The 22,774-nt window shown below is 34.6% G+C and overlaps 1 protein-coding gene across 5 annotated transcripts in view; it reads right to left on the bottom strand.

Moving 5' to 3' along the window:
* Positions 1–21,249, bottom strand: part of ZnT63C (solute carrier family 30 member 1) — a 40,258-nt gene extending 19,009 nt beyond the window's left edge. Inside the window, exons 1-3 of one of the 5 annotated variants that reach the window (XM_074182709.1) lie at positions 20,837–21,249; positions 17,786–17,903; positions 2,077–2,258 (exon numbers count right to left, since the gene is read on the bottom strand). In XM_074182709.1, the coding sequence (XP_074038810.1) occupies positions 2,077–2,253 (177 nt within the window). In that variant the 5' untranslated portion in view covers positions 2,254–2,258; positions 17,786–17,903; positions 20,837–21,249. Of the gene's footprint in view, positions 1–2,076; positions 2,259–6,266; positions 6,413–15,904; positions 15,991–17,785; positions 17,907–20,836 lie in introns of those variants that run through there. The other 4 variants (XM_074182708.1, XM_074182707.1, XM_074182711.1 and 1 more) reach the window with 4 other exon arrangements.
* Positions 21,250–22,774: the final 1,525 nt, after the last annotated feature.

A 22,774-nucleotide genomic window follows, 5' to 3' on the forward strand; every position in this document is an offset into this window, starting at 1 on the left:
CGTAACCATTGTCAAAAACAAAATGCTCTCTACCTGAGGATAGACTTCATGAGTTGACTGGCAGTATTTGGAAATCAAAATCCATTAACTAATTCAGCAAAGTACCATGATCAATTTTACCGAACGCCTTCGAGAAGTCTGTGTATCAGTATATATTACAACAACTGGACTTTTATTATGTAATGCTTCAAACATGAATTGCATAATAGTTACTATAATAGATTTGGCACAGTAGAGCGATTAGTAACAAAGCCATACTGATGTTAAATCAGACCTTTAACAGAGGTATATATTCGATTATATAAAATAATGTCAAAGACTTTGAAAACATAAACAAAATTGATGTTTCTATAGTTTTCAATAGTGACATCTTATCTGGAGCTGACCTTTTTTTTTATTTATTTAGAAAAAACCGCATCAGCCGTAGAGCTTTTAGCGGCAAACATATAAAATGTATTTAAATTATGCAGTTGTTTACATTACAGTTTAAATAAAATGTTACATTCTTTAAGAAATTCAATAATATTGCTCGTATTGGTATTTTGGAAAATTTCACCTAGGTCGGAGAGGATTTTATTGTTCAGTCTCTCAATTGTGAGGAGCAGCGCTCCACCAGAACATGCTTAATAGTGACAGGCACTTCACACGCGAAACATTCTGGTGGCGGTTCTTTCCTCAGTAGATGTTCATGCGTAAGGCGAGTGTGGCCCAGTCGTAATCTGGTAATTATGACTTGATGGAACCGGTTTGTTGTTCCAAGGATATAATGTAGATTTGATTTCCTTAAGTTTGGAGGGTTTTTAAGACCAGTGGTGATTCCATATTTCAACAATTTTGCCATGGAACAAAGGACTTGAGATCTGTTGGCAATGCTTTCATACTGAGAGCACATGCTCGATTTTCTAGGGCTTCCTGTCAAGTTTATCGGCTATATCATTTCCAGTAATCCCAGTATGTGAGGGAACCCATATGAGGGTAACTGTCCTGGTATCTAGTTATTTCACCTCCTCTTTAATCATATTTACCAGTAAGTGATGGGTATATATTTTCGACAAGGAAACAAGGGAGTTGAGAGAGTCTGACTTCATTTTGTTTTTCAGCTTTTTCATAGCCAATATAATCTCACTTTCGTGAATAGGATAAAACTGAATATGTATAATTTTGTTAATATGATATGTTTAAACGAATAACATTTTGGAGTATACTCCACTGAAAAAAATCACTTGAAAATGAGTTAAATTAAATCATGTCATCGATGACAGTACGTAATGATATTCATCCGCTTATTTGATTCAATCCCAGCCATAGGAATCATGTTTGAATTGAAAAGGGCATATTTTTCAGAGAGATGCATTTTTGGGTAAGAAAGGTTTTGACTTTCTACTTATCCATCTGTATACATCGGATGTCCGCCATTGAGGATGACAGTGTTCCATGTATAGTCTATACGAGGTCAATCCGAACAACTAAAAACGAATGTACGGGGTCTGATAAATTTATTAGTTGATACCCATATAAAACCTCCCACATAAATAATGATTATACCTCGTAATTATACCACGCCACCCATGCCATACATAGAAACTGCCGACTTTCGGTAACTATTTAGTTTTTTTTGTCATTCGAACTGACTTCCTAATACTATAAATGAAATTTCACCTCTTTCATATACTATAATGTGCAATCCTGTGAATGATATCCGATTCAATTCCATAATGGAATATGAAATGAATAGGAAAAAGTGTTTTTTGTATAATTCAATGTTCATATAAAAGTAGTTATTTCAGAATATCTTTGCTGCAGAGTTGTTTGAACTATAATTTAAAAATGGTTGATTTCTTTGATATTTAAAATTATTTCTATTGCAATATTTTACAAAAGCAGTTTACAAAACCTCTTGACGGATACCACTTTGCATTCATTAAATAACTTAGTGAACTTGCATGAAAGTGAAATTTATGTTGTTACTGAACCAAATGTACATGTGATAATTAGATACACAGTTTTGTGGAAGTCACGAACATTAGAAAATTCAAAATTAAAAGCTGAAATTTGAAAAAAACTGCATCTACTTACTTTAACGGATAAAAAGGCTACAACTAATGCTGCTACATCACTCAGCATGTGAAAGCTGTCTGCCACTAGAGCCATAGAATTTGTGATGTAGCCTACGACTATTTCCACGAAGAAGAACAGCGCAGTCAACCATAACATCGACAGCAAACGACATTTTTTGCCAGTAAATTTTCCCATATCAACTGTAACAGAAAATTTTATTATAATACTATACAAAATGTTACACAAAAATGATGGGAACAGAAGGTCGAATAATTGTTGGGACCTATTTCAATGTTTTATCAAAAAACTCAATGCAGTTGTAATGTAAAGTGTTGTTTTATCTCGGTGAGGTCGAGGAAAACATTTAGTTGTGTATATTTAATAGCCCAAACTGTTTCATACTGTTCAGAAGAATTTATTGTTTCCAAAAAACATACTATTCTTGAAAAATATGGAAGTTTGGAAGACAAAAATTGCTATTTTAATTTAAATCACACCAGAAAGCACGCTAGTGTCAAGGCGTTTACTCACGACGTCACGTCTATGTTTCTGAACATTAAACATTAGGAGATATTCTCATTCGACTACGAGGGTTGTCTTTTATGTTTCGAGATTTGGCAACCCTAGTGTTGCAATCTGGCAACTTACAACTCTATCGTAAAGTTGGACATTTTTGAGCATATACGTACTCAGAACATTTTGACATACGCGCGCTATTTGTGTTGTTTACAGTAACTTAAAAGATTCATCTCGGCTCAAAAATGGAATTAAATCGTGAACATTTTCGTACGATTATTTTTTACAACTTTCGACGTGGATTAACTCAGCAACAGTGCATGGTTGAACTTAATTCAATTTTTGGCGATGAAGCTCCATCAGGGACCAGTGTTTATCGGTGGTATGGTGAATTCAATCGTGGTCGTAGTTCACTCCAAGACGAAGGTCGTCCAAAACCAGTTGTTGTTCCGAAAAGCATTGATGCTGTACGCGAACTGATATTGCAAGATCGTCATGTGACCTATCGTGAGATTGAGACAACCTTAGGCATTAGTGGGACCAGCGTACCTTCAATATTGCATAAACATTTGACTGTCAAAAAAAATTGTTCGCGTTGGATCCCACACAATTTGTCAATCACTCAAAAAAAAGGCTCGTGTCGATTGGTCGAAGGAAACACGTCTATGACATCGTGACGTGATGAATAGTGGATTTACGTGTATGAGCCCGAAAGTAAACAGCAGTCGACTGTATGGGTGTTTCAAGATGAGCCAAATCCAACAAAAGTTGTTCGCGCACGAAGCACTTCCAAGCAAATGGTCGCCTGTTTTTTCGAAAAAACTGGACATGTCGCAACCGTACCACTAGAACAACGCAGAACAGTCAATTCTGAGTTGTTGTCTTTCAAGAAATCAGGAAAACCAACCGCCGAAGACGGATCACTCTTCACCACGACAATGCGAGCTCTCACACATCGGCTCAACAACTGCATTTTTGAGCGTCCAAAACATCGATTTGATGAGTCATCCGCCATATAGTCCTGACTTGGCACCAAATGACTTCTTTTTATTCCCGCACGTAAAAAACAAACTGAGAGGTCAACGTTTTTCGACACCTGAAGAAGCGGTCCATATTTCTTTGAGAACGATGTTGGCCAGGCCATCACTGTCAACGACGAGCACTATAGGTCGATGATTATCAACTTTTTTTTTGGATTGAATTGAATGATCTGGCAACAACGACATATGTTATCAACAGGACGGCGCTACGTGCCACACTAGACCAAGGATGAAGCCTTGAAAAATGGTAAAAAATAATAGTAGGATGAAACCCATTAGAAAATGAGGGGAATATGATAAAAATGAAAAGAAAAATAAATTACGGGCAATCTGAGTTCGGGAAGTGGGAGAAGGTGAGTTTTTAAGAGTAAAAAATGGTTTATCTCGATTTCCGGCAAAACTAAAAGTCCTATGGAAAAAAGTTAAATAGCAAAGTTGTAAGCTATAAAAAGATCTACAACTTTTGTATTCACAATTTTTTTACATAACTTCAAAATTTATGTAGAAAATTCAAAAACCCAAGTTTTTGGTTTTTAGTTTTCTTTTTCAAAAAAAATTCTCTACGAAATTTGATGAAAACTTACCTTTTTATGTCCCAAATACACTGTAATTCATTTGATTTAAAATATTTATTTTTTCATCTTATTTTGACTTAATATCAAAAAAGCACCCTAATTTTCAAACGAAAATTCTCGCGTCAAAATATCATCTTTTTTCAAAAACTCGGTGTGCTGTTTGTACGATGATATCTCTACTTTCCGATGGTGTAAAAAAAAATACATTACTATAGTAAATTTTCTCAGAAAATGAAATCATTTTTTTTAAAATCATTGTGTACAATTTTGAGCTATTTATTTTACACTTTAATTACTCAAAAAACGTAAGATTCCATGTAACATTGATAAACGAAAAATTGCAAATCGAAATATACTAACTAACAAACAAATAAGTTAATAGAGTTAATATTTATCAAGACATCTACAATATTTTGAGAAGGTTGTAGAATCTTAAATAATATTTGTAGATACCTATTTGCATTTCTGCATTGTTTTTCCGGTTGCGATACAACATCTGGATTTGCATGAAAAAGAAATAAAAGTATCGTAAATTCATTATTAGATGCCAAGAATTTGTAAATTTTTTTGTAGCGAATAAGCCATAAATCACAGCGGTCCTCAAAGCCAACATAACCTATGCCATCGGTCAAATTCAGCCTGATTTATGCGCCAGAGTCATAGAAAATTAAACGTTTCGGATGCGCTCCACCTAGAGAAGCCGTGACGGACATTTGAACGATGATATATTCCACACATAATGGCATCAATAGGTCTCTCGAACGAATAAAAATTTTCGACAATACCTCACACTTACTTTGTTTTATTTTAATTTGAAGATACGGAGTGCTTGATGAAATACCCTACAGAATTGATCTCAAGGAATCACAAAATATTTGATAAAAACAAAAGATAAAGTGTTTGTTGTATTGTTATCGAAATACAAAACAAAACAAAATTCACGTAAACATTAATTTCCTTAATAAATTCGTTGATATTTCCTTGTGACAAAATCTAACCCAATTTGAATCACATTGGTTTGAAATTTCATCCAATTTTCCATTATACGTTTTTTTATTATGCCATTCAATACCTTGAAAAAGAATAAAATTGATTTAGATAATTTCCCAATGGCAAACAAAAAAACTTCAAGCTTTATCAGGGTATGGTAACGAATTGCATTTATTTAAATCAAGGAGAATTTGGACAGCGATTAACTAATTTCAGTCTTTATACACATAGCCCATTGAAATATTTGACATAATTCAGTTACACCTCGGAAATGTTTTTCATTAGCTAAATATTTAATTTGCAACATTGTAATCAATGTATCTATGTTAATATTTAATTATATTCCTATCCGTTCTGTTCTATATCCCCAACAATTGACGCGTATAACGTTATCACTTGCGGCATGACGGGTTCTTCAAATATTAAAACTCCTTTCGACTGATTTTAATAAACAAGAGAAATCCGATTCGAGAAACATAAATGTCAAGGCAGAATTCTCTTTTCTATAATCAAAAGATGTGTGCTATTTTTGAATGAAACAACCTACCACCATTACATTAAACAAAGATTGACTGAAAGAAAAAAGAGAACGTATGGAAAAAGCACCAGCTTCCATGAGCAGATCACGGCGAAATAATACATTTTCTTGAATGTTTCAGTGTGAATATGAATTGCAAAAAAATTTCTCATTAAATAACCCATGAACTCTGATAAATACGCATAATTTCATTTCAATAGCTCTTTCAAGATGAATGTTTTTGGATAATGGTTTAAATAATGGGTTTTCATAAATCGATGGTCTGATACATATAATGACACAAATCTTGAAAAAGATATGTTTTCTCTGAAATGCCGATAGTTTGTTTAAAGATAATTGACCCTTTTGCGAGAGGATCGGCAGTTAAGTTATGAATTTCTTATCAATGAATATTTGTACTGGCTTAATGGGCCTTAATGGAAGCAAAAGCCATTAACATAGAGAAAGAGAGAGATGAATATTTGTATTCGGTAAATTACTGATCTTCACCAATGAATATTTATAAATTTCCCCAGGAAGCCGTAAATCAGATAAATTATACTAACTCACATGTTTGCCACACATCAAAACTGTAAAACTCTTCTAAAACGTGAGTTTCACTAATCAATTAATATCTTGAACTGTTAAGCACATTCAAATAATTTGGACAATTACAATACAATATTAGAAATATACTTTCTATGTCCAAAATGAAATAGCCCCGATATGATAACACAAGAACAAGAAAAGATGAACTTTTCATGGAAAATGTTCACTTGGATCTTTTATCATTATAGCTGAGGCAACTGAGCCTTCAGGAAACCACATTGGTAAACAATGAACAAATTAGAAATGAATGATATGATGAAAATGTGATACAGAGTGGTGCTTTTTTAATCCTAAATTATTTAAAGAATATCATTACAAATGGAAATATAGGTAATCAGTCCTACCTGGGTTTCCTCACTTATTATTCAGACCATTTGTCATTTTCATCATAAAGCAAGTTTATCGTTAAAACAGTTGAAACCATGAGTAACAATTTCAAGACACTCTAAAAGTTTAATTTTTGTACATTATTCTTCTGAATGCAATATTTCATGTCATGATTGAACTTGTGTCCCTCTGCAAAAAAAATTACAATATTGAATGGACTTTTCATTCAAAAAACTTCCTCTAGGTGTTCTTTTTATGAAATGTTGCACAAGAACCACAACTTACCTTTTAACGTGTGATTCCTAACACGGTTGCAGAATCATCCCAGCTTCAACCAGATAAATTCTCTCAAAAAAAAATATCTGGTCGAGGCAGGAATCGAACCCATGGTCTTTCGATCGTGAGTCGAGCGCACTACCACCGCGGCCAATATATATATATATATATATATATATATATATATATATATATATATATATATATATATATATATATATTCCAAATCCCTATCTGATACTAAAGGTTTGTATATATTGTTTACAAAAAAGCAATGTAGACAGTTTTTTTAGTCAACAATGCCAGGAAACAAAAAATACAATGCAGCCTAACCGCGTCTCATTCAATACAATGAAAATATCGGTATCCGAGAAATATCAATTGAATTGTGGATCTTATGGCCACTATCTTTTGGAGAGACAAATCCAATGTAGGTAAATCACTACTTTCGCACAGGCACCGATTTTAGAGCGCCTTAGAATTTTCCTGTAGTTCTTGTGATTCGTCTTTAAAAAACTCACACCCAAATCCGGAGTCCCTCAGGACGTCCTAGCACCTTTCCTATTCTTAATCTATGTTCACAACGCCCCCTTCCCTCAAAAAATTCTACAACACAATCCTCTACTCCTCGGCCCCTAACACCTGCATCTTATAAACACAATCCCAAACAATGATAAACCACTTCGAGCACTGGTGCAACAAATGGCGCATCAAAATAAACCCCTCCAAAACACAAACCATCCTATTCAGACACCCTAATACCACTACCCGCCCCAAACTAAGTACTAACAACTTGCACCTCAGACTGTTGGGAGAGAACCTCTAACTTCAAGACTCGTGTCCTTGGGGATTACTTTCACGAGTAACCTCAACTGGGAGACCGACCTTAGAGAAACTCTGGACTGAGTCCGGAAAAGGGCAAATCTCCTAAAAGCACTGAGAGGCAAGCTCGGGAGATGCGACAGTAAGACTCTTTTACACACGCACAAAATGTTCATAAGACCGATCCTTGATTTTAAAGCCACGATCTACTGCACGCTCTCCCAGAGACGAACCCACCGCATACTTACAACCGAGAGACGAATCCTACGAAACATCCATAACCTCCCATTCCGATACTCCTCCCAAGATTTAAATAACCGAATAAATATTACCCCAATCAACATGAGATTTCAGGAACTACAAGGCCGATACGCTGCTTAAGCTATGAGAAGCAACAACACCGCTGCCATCAGCACCCTCGCCACCACCACTCCAGAAGGATACCAAAGAAGAAGTTCTCGGCCCCCCAGCTAGACTCCTGGGAGCAGTGGAAGACCCGACGGAGCAAATCCAGGACATCCTACAGGAGTACCCACTAGCGATCAGATAGAGGACAGCACACAGCCTGGAACACCCTGAAGTCTCAGCCATACTTTCCCGACCACCGCTCTGGACGCGGACACTCCAACCAAAAATATAGATTACTAACTTCTATAATTTTATTTTAAATTAATTTGTAAAGTAACCCAACCCTGAAAAGGCATAAGCCTATAACAGGGTCCCCCTTATATCATTATATCACTATGTTTTATATACCAAAAATTAATAAACATTTCTCTCTCTCTCCTTAAAAAATACTTCTATCATGTCTATTCAGAATTGCATTGAGAAGAGAAAGTTCTGTAACAATGTAGAATAAGGGAAAACCAATAGGTTAAAAAATTCAGAACGACTCCTCTAGCGACCAAATATATTTGAAAACGCTCCTCTATGAATTAAACACGTTTTCCAATCTTGATGCTGGGAATAGTCGCAAGATTTAATTGCAGGTGCGGAACCGGATCGTTGTGTAGGTTTTGGTTATCTGAATGAAGCAATGATAGGCTATTGAAATACGTAGTAGTGAGATGTTTATCAAAAAGAGTCTTGTGATGCACTATTTGGAACCTTTGGTGTAGTAATGAATATTACTGGAGTTTTATCCAAAAACCAAACCGTTATTTTCAACAACTTGACGCGTGTTTTGATCACCAAGATCACTTGGTGATCGAAATGCGTACTAATACATTTTTGTTGTTATTTCATAATTTCATAATTTGTATTATTATTAATATTATTATTATTACAGGACAAAATGTTACATACTAAATTAAAATTATAACACATTCAATACAGTAGATTGGTGAGAGTGTTGTGATGAAAACTACCTAGAACCTTCCGAATTATTTTTTTGGTTTTTAGAACATTATCAATATTATTACCTTTTTTTCAATCCCTATGCCACCCTAATGCCACACGGCTCTCGGCGCGTTTAAACCGTTTACCTTAACTTGGGTGATGTATCGCTAACGACTTATAATTTTTAGCCACCCTAACGGCACACAGTCCACGACATGATACAAAATTATGACTTGGGTGGAAGATCCATGCTTGTATCCCGATTCTGAGTTGACAAAGTTCTTTATATAGATTATATTGGATTTGCATTTTTTTCATAGTCTACTATTATAGTATATGAATATTACTGGAGTTTTTTCCCAACACCAAATCTTTATTTTTAACACCTCGACACGTGTTTCGATCACCAAGTGATCATCTTCTATTGTAGATGACATAATAAGAAAGAAGAAGTTTAGGTTAAGAATGAACGAAATCTCGACTTTCAGAAAGGACAAAAACCAAGATAAATACATCTCAGTTCCATACCACCAATATACGAGGAACTTTGGAAAGATTTTCAAGGAACTAGGTATGAAGGTGGTTTTTAAAACAAATCATACACTACAGAGCCTTTGGGAAGTCCAAAAGACAAAGTCGAGAATTCGGAAAAGTCTGGAATTTACGAAATTGAATGTAAGGACTGCGATGCAAAATATTATGGACAGACAAAAAGATCTATTAAAGTAAGATATAAGGAACACATAGCACACTTAAAATATGGAAGACCTGAAAAATCAGCAGTCGCCCATCATATTTTGCAACAAAACCATTCCATAGACTTCAGTTCATTAGTTAGGCAAGTTAACAACAGGCAACTAGATGCCTACGAGAGTGTAGAAATAAGTAAACACAATAATATTATGAATAACGATGACGGATCTATACCAAAGAGCATACTATATAGCTTGTTGAAATAAAATAAAATAATGTTGTTGGGTTTACTGATTACTACATAAGGACACATTGCAAAAATAAATTTGGATAGGCAATATTGTGAAATTAATTTTTATATAGCTGAAAATTGTTTTATATAAACATATCAGTTTTAATCTTCCTCTTTGAAGATGACGCTTGGTGATCGAAACACGTGTCGAGGTGTTGAAAATAACGATTTGTTGGGAAAAAATTCCAATAATATTCATTACTACACCAAAGGTTCCAAACAGTGCATCATAAGTACTATTATAGTACTAGTCAAGCCCTGTCATTTGATACCCATATTGAGGTAGTCGTGAAAAAATATGTAATCCGCCATTTTGTAGCTGCGGCATAATCCGCCATTTTATAGCTGCGGCATCTTGATTTTGCATCTTTTTCAAAGTGTACTACCAACTATTCTACTAGTCAAGTCCAGTCATTTGATACCCATATTGAGGTAGTCGTGAAAAAATATGTAATTCGCCATTTTGTAGCTGCGGCATCTTGAATTTGCATCTTTTTCAAAGTGTACTACCAACTATTCTACTAGTCAAGTCCAGTCATTTAATACCCATATTGAGGTAGTTGTGAAAAAATATGTAATCCGCCATTTTGTAGCTGCGGCCAGCTTGGATTTACAATGATTGAGAATTTATCAAAATTGTATTGTCATCAAAACTCAATGTGTGTGCCAAATATTAGATCAATATGTCAACAAGAAGGGGGTCAAACTTCAATTACCAAATTTGACTCAAACAAACAGGTCAAGCTAAATAAAACCGTTTACTAGTTATAATACCCAAAATAGGGACCAAATCAAGATTAAGTATAGTTTCAGGTGATCGGAAGTCAAATGACAAATAACTGTGGTTATCCGGGTTGGGTAGCCTTGGTTCATTAGAGAGGTTGGCTTCGAACGTTTCGCCTATGGCTGCGATGGGCATCTTCAGCGGAAGTTGGCAGCAATACAACCTCCTAGTTGGTAAACTCGTTATGACACCCTATTAATCAATAAAATACGTTTATCGGTGGGTTTTGTTACAGAGATTTGTTTTTGGGTGGTCTTGTTTGTAGGACCCCTATAATATTCGTATGCCTCATCAGAGGCGGTATGGAACCCTATGCTGTGTAAAGGATATTTATAGAGCAGGGCTAGTAGGAAGGAGTCGGGTGGTGTCAGGTTTGATTGGGCATAGGCGTAGAGCTAATAGATACCATGTTTTGTCGACCCTTCTTCTTTTGTATTGAAGTTGTTTCAATGTTTATGAATCTCTGTGGCTTTAGTGGAATGTGTGAAGCAGGTCAGTTCTTCACGCAGGCACACAGTTTTTGAGTTAGTCCAAAAATCGTACTCACTTGATTTTTCACAAGAAACTTTCCTATCCTGTCAGAAATTTTGTGAATATGAGTTTATTCAACTGAGTCAAGGATGGATCCCTGGGTGCGCGCCTTCTTGTTGAACGTTGACCCAAATGCCCCATTTATATATAACCAAAGTTCACATCCGAGATTAAATATCTCGAACTGATTCTAATATGTAGTGCTTAAATAAGAGTTCCATCAAGAGCTTATATTTTCTCCGTATGAAATTTTGGAACTAGGAGATATAGCACGGCGAGTGTGTGTGTTTGGGAGGATTGGCATTAGAGTTATCTTTTGCCAGAGTGTTGGAGATATATTCGAGAATGTTTATTCCTTTTATCAAGACATCTAAAAGAAATTTAAAACATTGCAGTAAAATTGTTAAAAAAATAGGTAAAAAATGTACGTACTAACTTGAGGTTATAGTAAAAAGTCAAACGTTGTAATGAAAACGCTGGAGTACTGTATACCCTTTCTTTTGAAACACCCCATTAAAAAAGTCAAGTGGCGTAAGATCGGATGATCTCGGTGGCCAATCCCACGGCTCTAAACGCCTAAACCAACGATCGTCGAAGAGTTCGTCAAGTTTCCTGGAAACTTCCTGGGTGGAATGAGCTGGCGCTCCTCCGTCCAGTTGAAACCACGAATTTCTATATTCCTCTAAAGGCAAATTTTCAAGAAAATCGGTTACAGTCGTCCTTAATATTTGGAGATATCTCTCTGCATTCAGTGTGTCTTCATAAATTAAAAAGCTAATTTTAATGTTCTTCAGAACACAAAAAACATTTAAGTGAAATTTTTCTTGAAAACCCAGTTCTTTTGTAACATGATCAGCCCAAAAATGTTCATTCCTTCTATTGAAAATACCACCCCTCGTAAATTTTGATTCGTCGCTCCAAATTATTTTTGACAAAAATTCCCGATCTTCCTGTGTATGAATCAAAAGGGATTCACAAAAATGCATTCTACGTTCGAAGTCTTCTGCTTTTAGAGCTTGAACTTTGGTAAATTTATACGGATGCATTCAGCGATTTTTCAAAATTCGTTGTACTGAAGCATGTGATACACCTAAATCTTTTTCTGCACTGCGAATGGAAGCTTCTGGATATGCATAAAAATATGCCAAAACGTTAACAGTATTGTCCTCATTTGGAGTAACAGGTTTTGGTAATGCATGGAGCCATAGTTTAGGAAATTATTTTGTAATCTTACAAACTTCCTCTCGTTCATTGGTGTTAATTCAGGATACATTTGGTTGAATTTTCTACAAGTTCTGGCAATGATTTGATCACACTGTCCGTGTATAATAAATAATTTCATAAGAACTTCGTTTGAATAATCAATATTTGTATTCATTTTTAGCGATTTTTTGAAACACCGTCGATAACCATTTATCAATTACTTATAAAAGTCACCAAACTGTCATAAGCTTGATATTTCCACGGCTACCTAGAAATCAAATTCTTTAAAAATTATTTTTTGTACAACTGTTATTAAAACTGTGAAGTTACTGACGATGACGAAGTAGTATTCAGTCCAACTGTGGAAAGTCTTTCATGACTAACCAATAATCCTCCTTAAAATAACGTGAGTTGGCGTATGTAGTTGTAACATATGCCTTGTCATCCAAAGATCGTGTGTTCAAATCCCATGGACCCTATATTTTTTATCAGCAGTAACGTTATACAAAAAAATGTGTATGATACATTTGTTAAAAGTGATTTTATTTTGCTCGTGAGTTTGCTCCACTAGCTGAAGCTCGTTTTGCAATAATCCCCACTCACAAAATAAAATGCTACTTTCAACACTTCTAGGTAAAACGTGAATAACTATTTTTCCACAAAAACGGCTTTATTAAGAAAACTTGACGATTTAGGTATAGGGACATGTATATCATCTTGAAGCATTTTTCACCATCTTTCAATTTATCGAGTAATATACAGGGGGTTTCATTTGAAAAAATGAACTTTCGACTACTTTTATGCACAATGGAAATAATAGTAATTTTAGCACGCACTGTATGATATGGAGTCGATTTCTTGGTGTTATTTGAATATTTCGAGTTTGTTCAAACTATCATCAAAATATCAACTTTTCATGAATTGAGATACTGATGTACTTAATTTCAATTAAGGCTATGTTTTGGACCATATTTAGCACAATTTATTTTTTATCTCGAAAACAGATAGAGATAGGTATAGAAAACAGATAGAGATAGGTATAGGACATTATTAACAAAAAAGTATTAAAATACTAGAGCGATTCCAAAAATGTATTAATATACGGGGTGTTCCATTTAAAAAAATATAATTGCCAGGACTTTTTGATAGAAGTGGCAACGCCGCAATGCTGAAAATAGTTTAGATCAATAGAACAGGTAAGGAAATGTGAGAGGTGAAACCCTATATATATATATATATATATATATATATATATATATATATATATATATATATATATATATATGTTGACTCCGTGCATATGTGTTGTTTCCTGCTTTCGGCAAACAAGTGTTGCCCACCTTTACACTTGGCTGCACCGCGCTGATGAGGCCAATAGCCAGAAACACGTGTCCGCGGTTTGCCCCTTTTTGAAGTGTTATGTCCACTAATTGTTTCATTTTTGATTTGTATATCATACACACTCGATAAAATCTTTGTCTGTATTTATATCCTGGACCCGGATGTCACGCAGGTAGCTATAGCTGTCTACGTGGTCATGTTAGATGTAGCCTGGGAATTCTAGGTCTTCTAACTGGAACCACAAATGTGCGGTTGGCTCCTGTTGTTGACTCCGTGCATATGTGTTGTTTCCTGCTTTCGGCAAACAAGTGTTGCCCACCTTTACACTTGGCTGCACCGCGCTGATGAGGCCAATAGCCAGAAACACGTGTCAGCGGTTTGCCCCCTTTTTGGAGTGTTATGTCCACTAATTGTTTCATTTTTGATTTGTACATCATACACACTCGATAAAATCTTTGTCTGTATTTATATCCTGGACCCGGATGTCACGCAGGTAGCTATAGCTGTCTACGTGGTCATGTTAGATGTAGCCTGGGAATTCTAGGTCTTCTAACTGGAACCACAAATGTGCGGTTGGCTCCTGTTGTTGACTCCGTGCATATGTGTTGTTTCCTGCTTTCGGCAAACAAGTGTTGCCCACCTTTACACTTGGCTGCACCGCGCTGATGAGGCCAATAGCCAGAAACACGTGTCCGCGGTTTGCCCCCTTTTTGGAGTGTTATGTCCACTAATTATTTCATTTTTGATTTGTACATCATACACACTCGATAAAATCTTTGTCTATATATATATATATATATATATATATATATATATATATATATATATATATATATATATATAGCACGGTACAAATCAAGATTTCAACAAGCTATCAAAATACTAGGTTGTTTCAAAATTTTTGTCCTTTTTCATGAGTCTACTTTAAATATTGATATATCAGTGAATATTCATTCAATTTATTCGAAATAAGCGACATTTGTATCAGTATACTTTTGGAAACGTAACACAAGTCGATTAATGCCATCAGCATAAAAAGTCAACACCTTTCAAAGCAATATAATGTCTAAACTTGAAACAAATTGACGGGAGTGTCACATTACGCAGAGTTTTTGAAATTATTCAATTATTGACAAAATAACTGGTCACAGTCAAAGCAGAAACCTTATCCTTCAAATTGATGTTCGAATTCAATAATTTCTTGTTGAAATTAATTTTTATTGCAAATTTTATTGCAAATATAGGTAAATTAGAAAGAATCATGGCGGGCAGTATAAATAAACTAATAATTATAAATTGATGAATGTAGCCGTTAACTACTTGGTAGGTAACTAACGTTACTGCATTTTCATCGTTACGGACATTTTCAAACAAATACAATACAAGTTTATAGTTGTTGTTTGAAAATATCTGTATACTACGAAACTGCATTAACGTTAGTTACAAATACAAGTATTATCAAAATATACGAAGTTTTATTTCTCAATAATTTTCAAAACTAATAACTATTGAAAATTATATATTCTCTCGACTTTGATGGGTATAAATGTGTCAGGAATCACACGTTAAAAAGGTAAGACCTCGTTAATCCGTAGCCGCACAAGTTTCTACTTCTGAGGGTTGTCGTTCGTAAGGGTGCGACAGCTGGTTAACGGAAAAACAGATTTTAAACAGATAGGTTTATAATTGCACCTGAATTTTCTATCCAAAAATTTTAAAACATTAGCCTCTTACTAGAAACGAACACTCTAATTGAAAAAATGTATTGAACACTTTTCATTTACCATGTCCATATCTATATGATGCAACAATCAAATTTTCTGATTGATTATTTTAGGAAATCAATTTTGGAATATTCACAAACATCAAATGTTCTTACATATGTGTACCTCATAACATATAATCTATTTTGAAATTTTACCATATAGCTAACGACAGGTTTATCAAAATTTTAATGTATATGACTGTGCTATGTATATTGGTTGTACTTACTGAATAATTACAAAGAAAAGAAATCCCAAATGAAAATATTGGCTTAGAATTTATGATTGAAGTTATCAGTAACAATACTGATAACATATTTATATTCAGTCTTATCAGCAGGGATCAGCGAAAGAAAGTAAGTAGACAATTATTGTAAACACTAGCTTTATATCTTTTTTCAATTCAATCTCTGATTGGGCCCTATCTACCAATTAATGAAAATTATAAGCATTTCGCTCAATAATTACTTCGACTAGACTTCTAATCTATTCCTGTCTGTTTACCTTAAATAAGACAATCTATTTTACAGGTTCAAATGAAAATAAATCACATGAACAATTTTTTGCTTAGTAAAACATTTTGTAAAGTGAAGGGATCATTTTTTTCAAACTTCCCTCGAAGATGCTTGAAATTTCCCCTACGTTTTCATTCGAATTATTTTTTGCAGAGGTATATGAAAGCAACGATAATCGGTGGGTCTATTATTTGAAGGAGTAACCGATTCTTTCGTTTACTTAGTCCCAAAAAAGCAACACATCTTACTACATACTTACACCTAGGGTTTCAACGATTTTTTATTAAAAAAAAACAATGGATTTAAATCGTCTGACTTTTTTAAATGTAATCGTGATTTGAATCAAATCATATATAAATGTTAATCATAACGAAATTTAAAAAAGATCGTTTATTAAAAAATAAGAGTAAGTGAAAAAAAATCAATCCTCATCAGTCCAACACAAATATTCATACATAAAACTTTTGAAAACACAGTTTACGAAAGTAGTTGTTCTAAGCTGAATAGGAACCTCCCCCCACCACTTTTATACCTGTAACGACTATGATCTATGCCACACGACATGACCAAGGTGACCTTGAAATAGTGTTTTGGGTTTGACCCTGAATGGCTTTGAGGTAGCTTCTATACTCATATTGTCGACAAAGTGACTGACCTCGAATGAACTTGAGCCATACCACGCGGCTATATCGAAGTTTGAAGGACTTGACCTTGAACGATCTTCAACTGTGTGGACGAAAAAGCTCACATGCTATTGCTGCAATCTCTTTTCCTCCTCGCCCTTTGAAAGAACGTTTCATGCGTAAAAATAAAATGCATCGTCGGCAAATGCAGTTCTGTGAGCCGGATTATCATGCAGGTCCTTTAGCAAAACGACCCAAAGCGGATGCTGCTCCACCAAATGCAGCTCAGGAATTGTGCTACTATTGTAAGAGAATAGTGCCTGCGAATAGGATGAATTCACACCTCAAAACATTGGAGCACAGAACAAATTCTGTACAGAATTTTGAGATGGTATAAAAATCATCAGTAGCGTTAGCTACAGGGTAGAAAGTAAAAATCCGCATTCAGATTATCAATCATTTTTCAATGAAGTGAGACAGAAAGTTGTGACTCTGATTGATCAAACGGTGCAAGTTCATAACACCTTGAAAGTGAACATGTATTTGTTTGAGAGATACATACTTCAAACACAAGAAATATTAGAAGTGAAGTCTTTCGACAGCCAAAATCAAACTGTTGGTCAATCTAACGACCTTGATGAGGCAGAACATTTGTCAACACTTTGTCAGTAAAAGCTGTGGAATTTCAGGAAGGTAATTCAGGTAAATTATCTATATAAATCCAAAAGTTTCAGCCATAAAACAAATAATTTTTCACAGGTTGGACTCTGGAAAAACTTCCAGTAAGTAAGACTCATTAATACAGTATTGTATGATTTTCACTATAAAAGGTTTTACAAAAACCGCGACACATGTTTCGCTATACAATAGCTTTCTCGTGCGTAAAATAATAAGTTACTTCTAAATTACAACTATTCTATACTCTAACATGTTACCTACTTGTATGTAGTATGTATACTTGACTTTTCTTACCTGGAAATAAACAGATTCAGTAATGGCGAATTATTCAGTTCCGTTTGATCGTACATAAGATATTGAGAGATTTTGAATTTACTTCCAAACTGTCCAACAGGTAAAGTTTCAAACCTCTCTGCTGGAAATAAAGGTGCTTCAATTCATAGTTGAACTCATGTCCTTGTGTGATTAAATGAGTGGCATATGCGGAATTTATTTTTCCATTGTAAAAATTAATATTAGAAAAAAAAAATCAAATTCTTCCAGTTATCAATGTAATTCTATATTTTGGTTATTATTGTTTACAATGAGTATCATACTAATCATTTGTCATATCCTCTTCGACAATCGTTTATCAAGAAAAACTAATTGTCCCTCATCACTTTTTAAAATGGGTGATTTTGGTAACTACTTGATATAAAGTTAGCACAAAACTCTGTTGAAACCCTTGATAAAACTCAATGTTGGAAAATTTTGTTATCAATGGTTGTTGAGTAAATGTTGCATCTCACTCGATATCAAAAAACCAGACAAAACATATTTTCCCGGAAATTATTGCATTTTGCAATATCTTTGCAAATGGATGATATTGATATAGAATGTTCGTAAGATGTCTCCCAACACACCCTGTGAATTTAAAGCTGGCAATAGTTTTCTGAAAGGACACGTGTCCGGTATTTTTCAAAAAGCACTTGACTAGTTTTTATTATTGGAGGGTAAATTAAACACTCTCATCCCATTCGCTGAAACTGATAAAGAGTATTGAAGGATTATTTTTCAACGTGCTATATAAATTTCCATTTTTTTTAATAAAATATTGTTTTTTCATCGACGCCATTGGTAATTTGGCAGCTGGAATCGAAGTGGTTGCTAAAAAGTGGCTACCAAACTCACACTGGTTAAAATGGTAGCAGTCTCACACCTGTAATTTCTGCTAGGTTTGTAGAGAAGAAGTGATGAAACTAACAATAAGCCTTCAGTACCTTTCAAAAACGCATCTTTTTTCAAACTTCATTAAAATATTCAGTTATCAACTCTGGGTCCAGATACTTTGAAAACTTTTTTGTTATTTGACAATGACTTTTATGTTTCCTTTTATTTCTTTCAGATTCATAGTCTCAAACATTTTTATTTTTATTCAATACCCAAAGAAAATATAATCCAAAACAAAAACCACTCATACTCAATCCAAGTTATTTTCCATTATCCATCTTAAACTTTTTTTTAAATTAACACCATAGGGGCCATAGCTCAAATTCTAAGCTTCCACTAGTTAAGGTCTGAATGGAATTCAGAATAGCATATTCATATCCTATATGGATATTTTATATGACAGGGGTTTGAACGACATACTTCTGCATGAGTTCAGAGGGTCCTGGTCGTATGAACAAACTTCAAACATGAAATGACTATATGCTAAAATGACTATATACTGTAGAAATTTGAATATCAATCCTTGTTCTGTTAGCATCAGAAAATACGTCACATTTATCTTCATGAGATCCAATAAAACAGACTCTTACATTTCTATACAAAAAACAAATTTTCAGTTAATTTATTTATCATCAATATTTGCAGTCTTGTATTATTTTCTACCTACATTTAACACGTTTCTGATAAGCTTTGAAAACTGAACAATGATTAGTTGAGATTTTGGTGTACAAATTTCTCAAAAGTAAATCATATTACTATTGAAAAAGATATTGCCCAAAACAGAAACATCAATGAGACTATCTGAAATTAGGACAAAAACTAGAGAGAATTCTATTGTTTATTGTATTATTGTCTGTAAGACTCTTGGTGAAACTGTTGAAAACCTGTTTTTCCATTAACCAGCTATCGCTCCTACTATGAACAACAACCCTCAGCAGTCGAAACTTGTGCCAGCTAACGTGCGATTCTCAGCATTAGAGTGATAGTCTACACTATATATTTAATGGGTTAATAAAATGGATTACTCAGGTATCATCCCCACATTTGTGAGTCTACATCTGTGAGAGCTAAGGATCAAACTTAGTGGTTAAAGTCTTAAACCGCAAAGAGTTGAGATTGAACAGTCATACTGAGAACATGCTCAGCAGAAAAAAACCAGTCTACAGACCGGTCGATAACTGAACATGTAACTGGAGCTGAAACTTACTGTGCGGGAGAAACGATATGAGCGGATCAATATTTCCAGATAGCCAGGTTGCTGAAGCACTGCGGAACCCAAAAAGAGTCATCAAGACTAGTCTGGGAATGTCATGCGGAACTGAGGAAACTATGATTAACCCTGACAATTTGTGTTCTTTCCGTTAGATAGCTCTTGAGCTATCTCAGAAAAATGTGACATGTATTCAGCAAGGAGGCGTATCCTGTGCAAACTAGCACATGGCACAAGATTGTTGGAATGGGTGTCATAAAAAAGATCAGGGACAAATGAAGCCCTTGAGGTTGCAGTGTTTTTCAGAGACTTGGGAGAAACAAACAAATCAGTTGGCTCCCAAGTAGTAGAAAAAGAAGAGCTAAAAATTAACGAGATTTTCTCTTTTAACGTGCAATTCGTTGAATAGTATAATGAAAAATAAACCTCCGAAGTTTAATGATGGAAATTTTGGAGTACAGTTTAATGCAGTTGAACTGGGAGATTCAGAAATGTTTGTTAAAAAATAGGGGTTGATTTTTCTGAAAGAATCTCATTCTCTGAAGTGTATGGTGACAGTTAAAAACTTACTTTCATTATATAATAAGGGGTTTAAGCAACATTTGCAATACTAGAGTTTGCTACTCCTGCAAGTCTTAGGATGGATTCATACAACCAGTCTCAAGTCGCAAAAGAAATCGTTAAGCAGTTAATCATTATTTTTCAGTTGTAACATTCATGCAAGAGCATAGATACATAAGTACTTACCCATAATATCTTTGTGCAGTAGCCGCAAGTTTTTATTAGTAACAAAGGAAAAACATACATTTTCAAGACTTAATTTGTGACATACGTCTCGACACTGGTGCATGAGTCCACCCTTTATTTGTATCATAAAACATATGAACGATTCTTGTTTACACAAAAACGTAAAAATTAATACTCACCCTTTCTTTCAGTCAGTAATATTTTCCATACTCCATTAGTTTCAAAATGTCAATTAATATCACTACTTATATTCCAATCATTATTCTCTCTCACATTTGAATTCACTGAACAATGGTTATGTGCTCTTAAAATAGATTATGTCCCAAATGTCTCCACAATGAATTGAAAAAATATAATAACCTATTTTTAGCAACAAAGATGCTTCGAAGGGCACAACTATGAGTTGGTGAAGAATTCAAAACACTAACAAAGACATGAACTTTTTCACACCATCAATCAACAGGATCGTTATATCGTATTATAGTTAAATGATGTGAACAATACATACAACGACAAATAACAATGTCAATAACTGAAAACAGAAATGAACAACACTGAATCACAGTATCCAAATGACATCATTTCATGGACTGGCCAATGAATGAAGAGAAAACATAGACTCAACAAGAGATTCACATCTTGACGTGTGATTGATACATAACGTCAAATATAGCCTCAGAGTAATAATAAGACATAGAGTTGCCATGTGTATACCAATACAATACATATGTTTTGAAACGGGTATCGTACTATCCTTTTCTGTACAACTTCTGTGCGAGGGGGGTTGGCGGGTAATGAGGGGTTATGGAGAGTTTGTTTACATTTGAAGTAAGTTGGACCATAAAACAGTGGCAGTCCAGGAGTTCAGTTGAGTTTTTGTCTCAGTTCCAGTTCCAGCTCCACTCGAGTCCGAACCCCGATAAATAAAGGCAAACCGGTAGACAAAAAACAGGTAGGTACCCAGGATTCGAACCCAGGACGGCAATTAATGTTGAAGTAGAGGGAATATCTCAAGTAAACTCTTGAATGAATGTATTAATTTTAGACAACTCAACTCGTACTTTTATTATGTCAAAATTAATCTCTTAACTACCTATAAACATATACAATGTGAACGAAAACAAATTAACAAATTATGAAAATGGTGGTTTTTCAACACTCTCTCTCATCGAATAATTTGTTCAATTCCATTGTTTGTCGTAAAATATTCAATCTTGGCTTGAACAGCGGTTTGGTAAGTGCATCTGCTATTTGGTGTTCTGATGCTATTTTTTGAATTGAAATAGCACCATTTAAGACCAGTTCCCTTACAAAGAAATGTCTTATATGAATATGTTTGGTACGTCTGTGATATTCCGGATTTTGGGCCAAGCGTATTGCAGCTTCGTTATCGACCATCAATATTGGATTACATTCCATATCCAAAAATTCTTCATATAGCTGTTTCAACCAAACCAATTCACGAGAAGCTTCACTTGCAGCTACTATCTCAGCTTCCGTTGAGGAAATAGCTACTGAAGTTTGTCGTTGACTGAGCCAAGATATCGCACCGCCAGCATACATACAAATAACACCTGTTGTTGAACGTCCCGTTGTTTCATCTCCGCCATGGTCAGCATCACCGTAATCTGTTGTTCCTTTGAGGTATCGAAGTATTCGTTTAACTTGGATACAATTATGATGGCTGGGATCTTCTAACGACCTGGAAACAACACTGATTGCATAAGCAATGTCTGGTCTTGTACCTGTCATTAGATACATAAGAGCCCCAACCGCCTCTCTGTATGGAAAAGTTGTATTCAAATCCATTTCGGATTCGTTTTCTGATTGAATACAATCTTTAACAATCGGTGTTGAAACGGGTTTACAATCTTGCATGCCAAAGCGTTCTAATACTTTTCTTGTATAAGCTGCTTGATTTAATTGAATGGAACCATCTTTTCTAGTTTTGATTTCTAATCCTAGGAAATAGGAAGCAGGTTTCACTGTCATTTTGAAATCATTCTGCAAGCTTTGCAAGAAATTATTCTTCAATGTATCATTAGTTGTTGCAATCAACCCATCATCAACGTATATGACCAAGATTATCATATCATTTCCATGTTTCTTTATGTATA

The sequence above is a fragment of the Leptinotarsa decemlineata genome, unplaced genomic scaffold (genome assembly GCF_025532065.1).
Source record: "Leptinotarsa decemlineata unplaced genomic scaffold, Ldec_3_MD MMD2_tig00026328_RagTag_RagTag, whole genome shotgun sequence".
Lineage (NCBI taxonomy): Eukaryota > Metazoa > Arthropoda > Insecta > Coleoptera > Chrysomelidae > Leptinotarsa > Leptinotarsa decemlineata.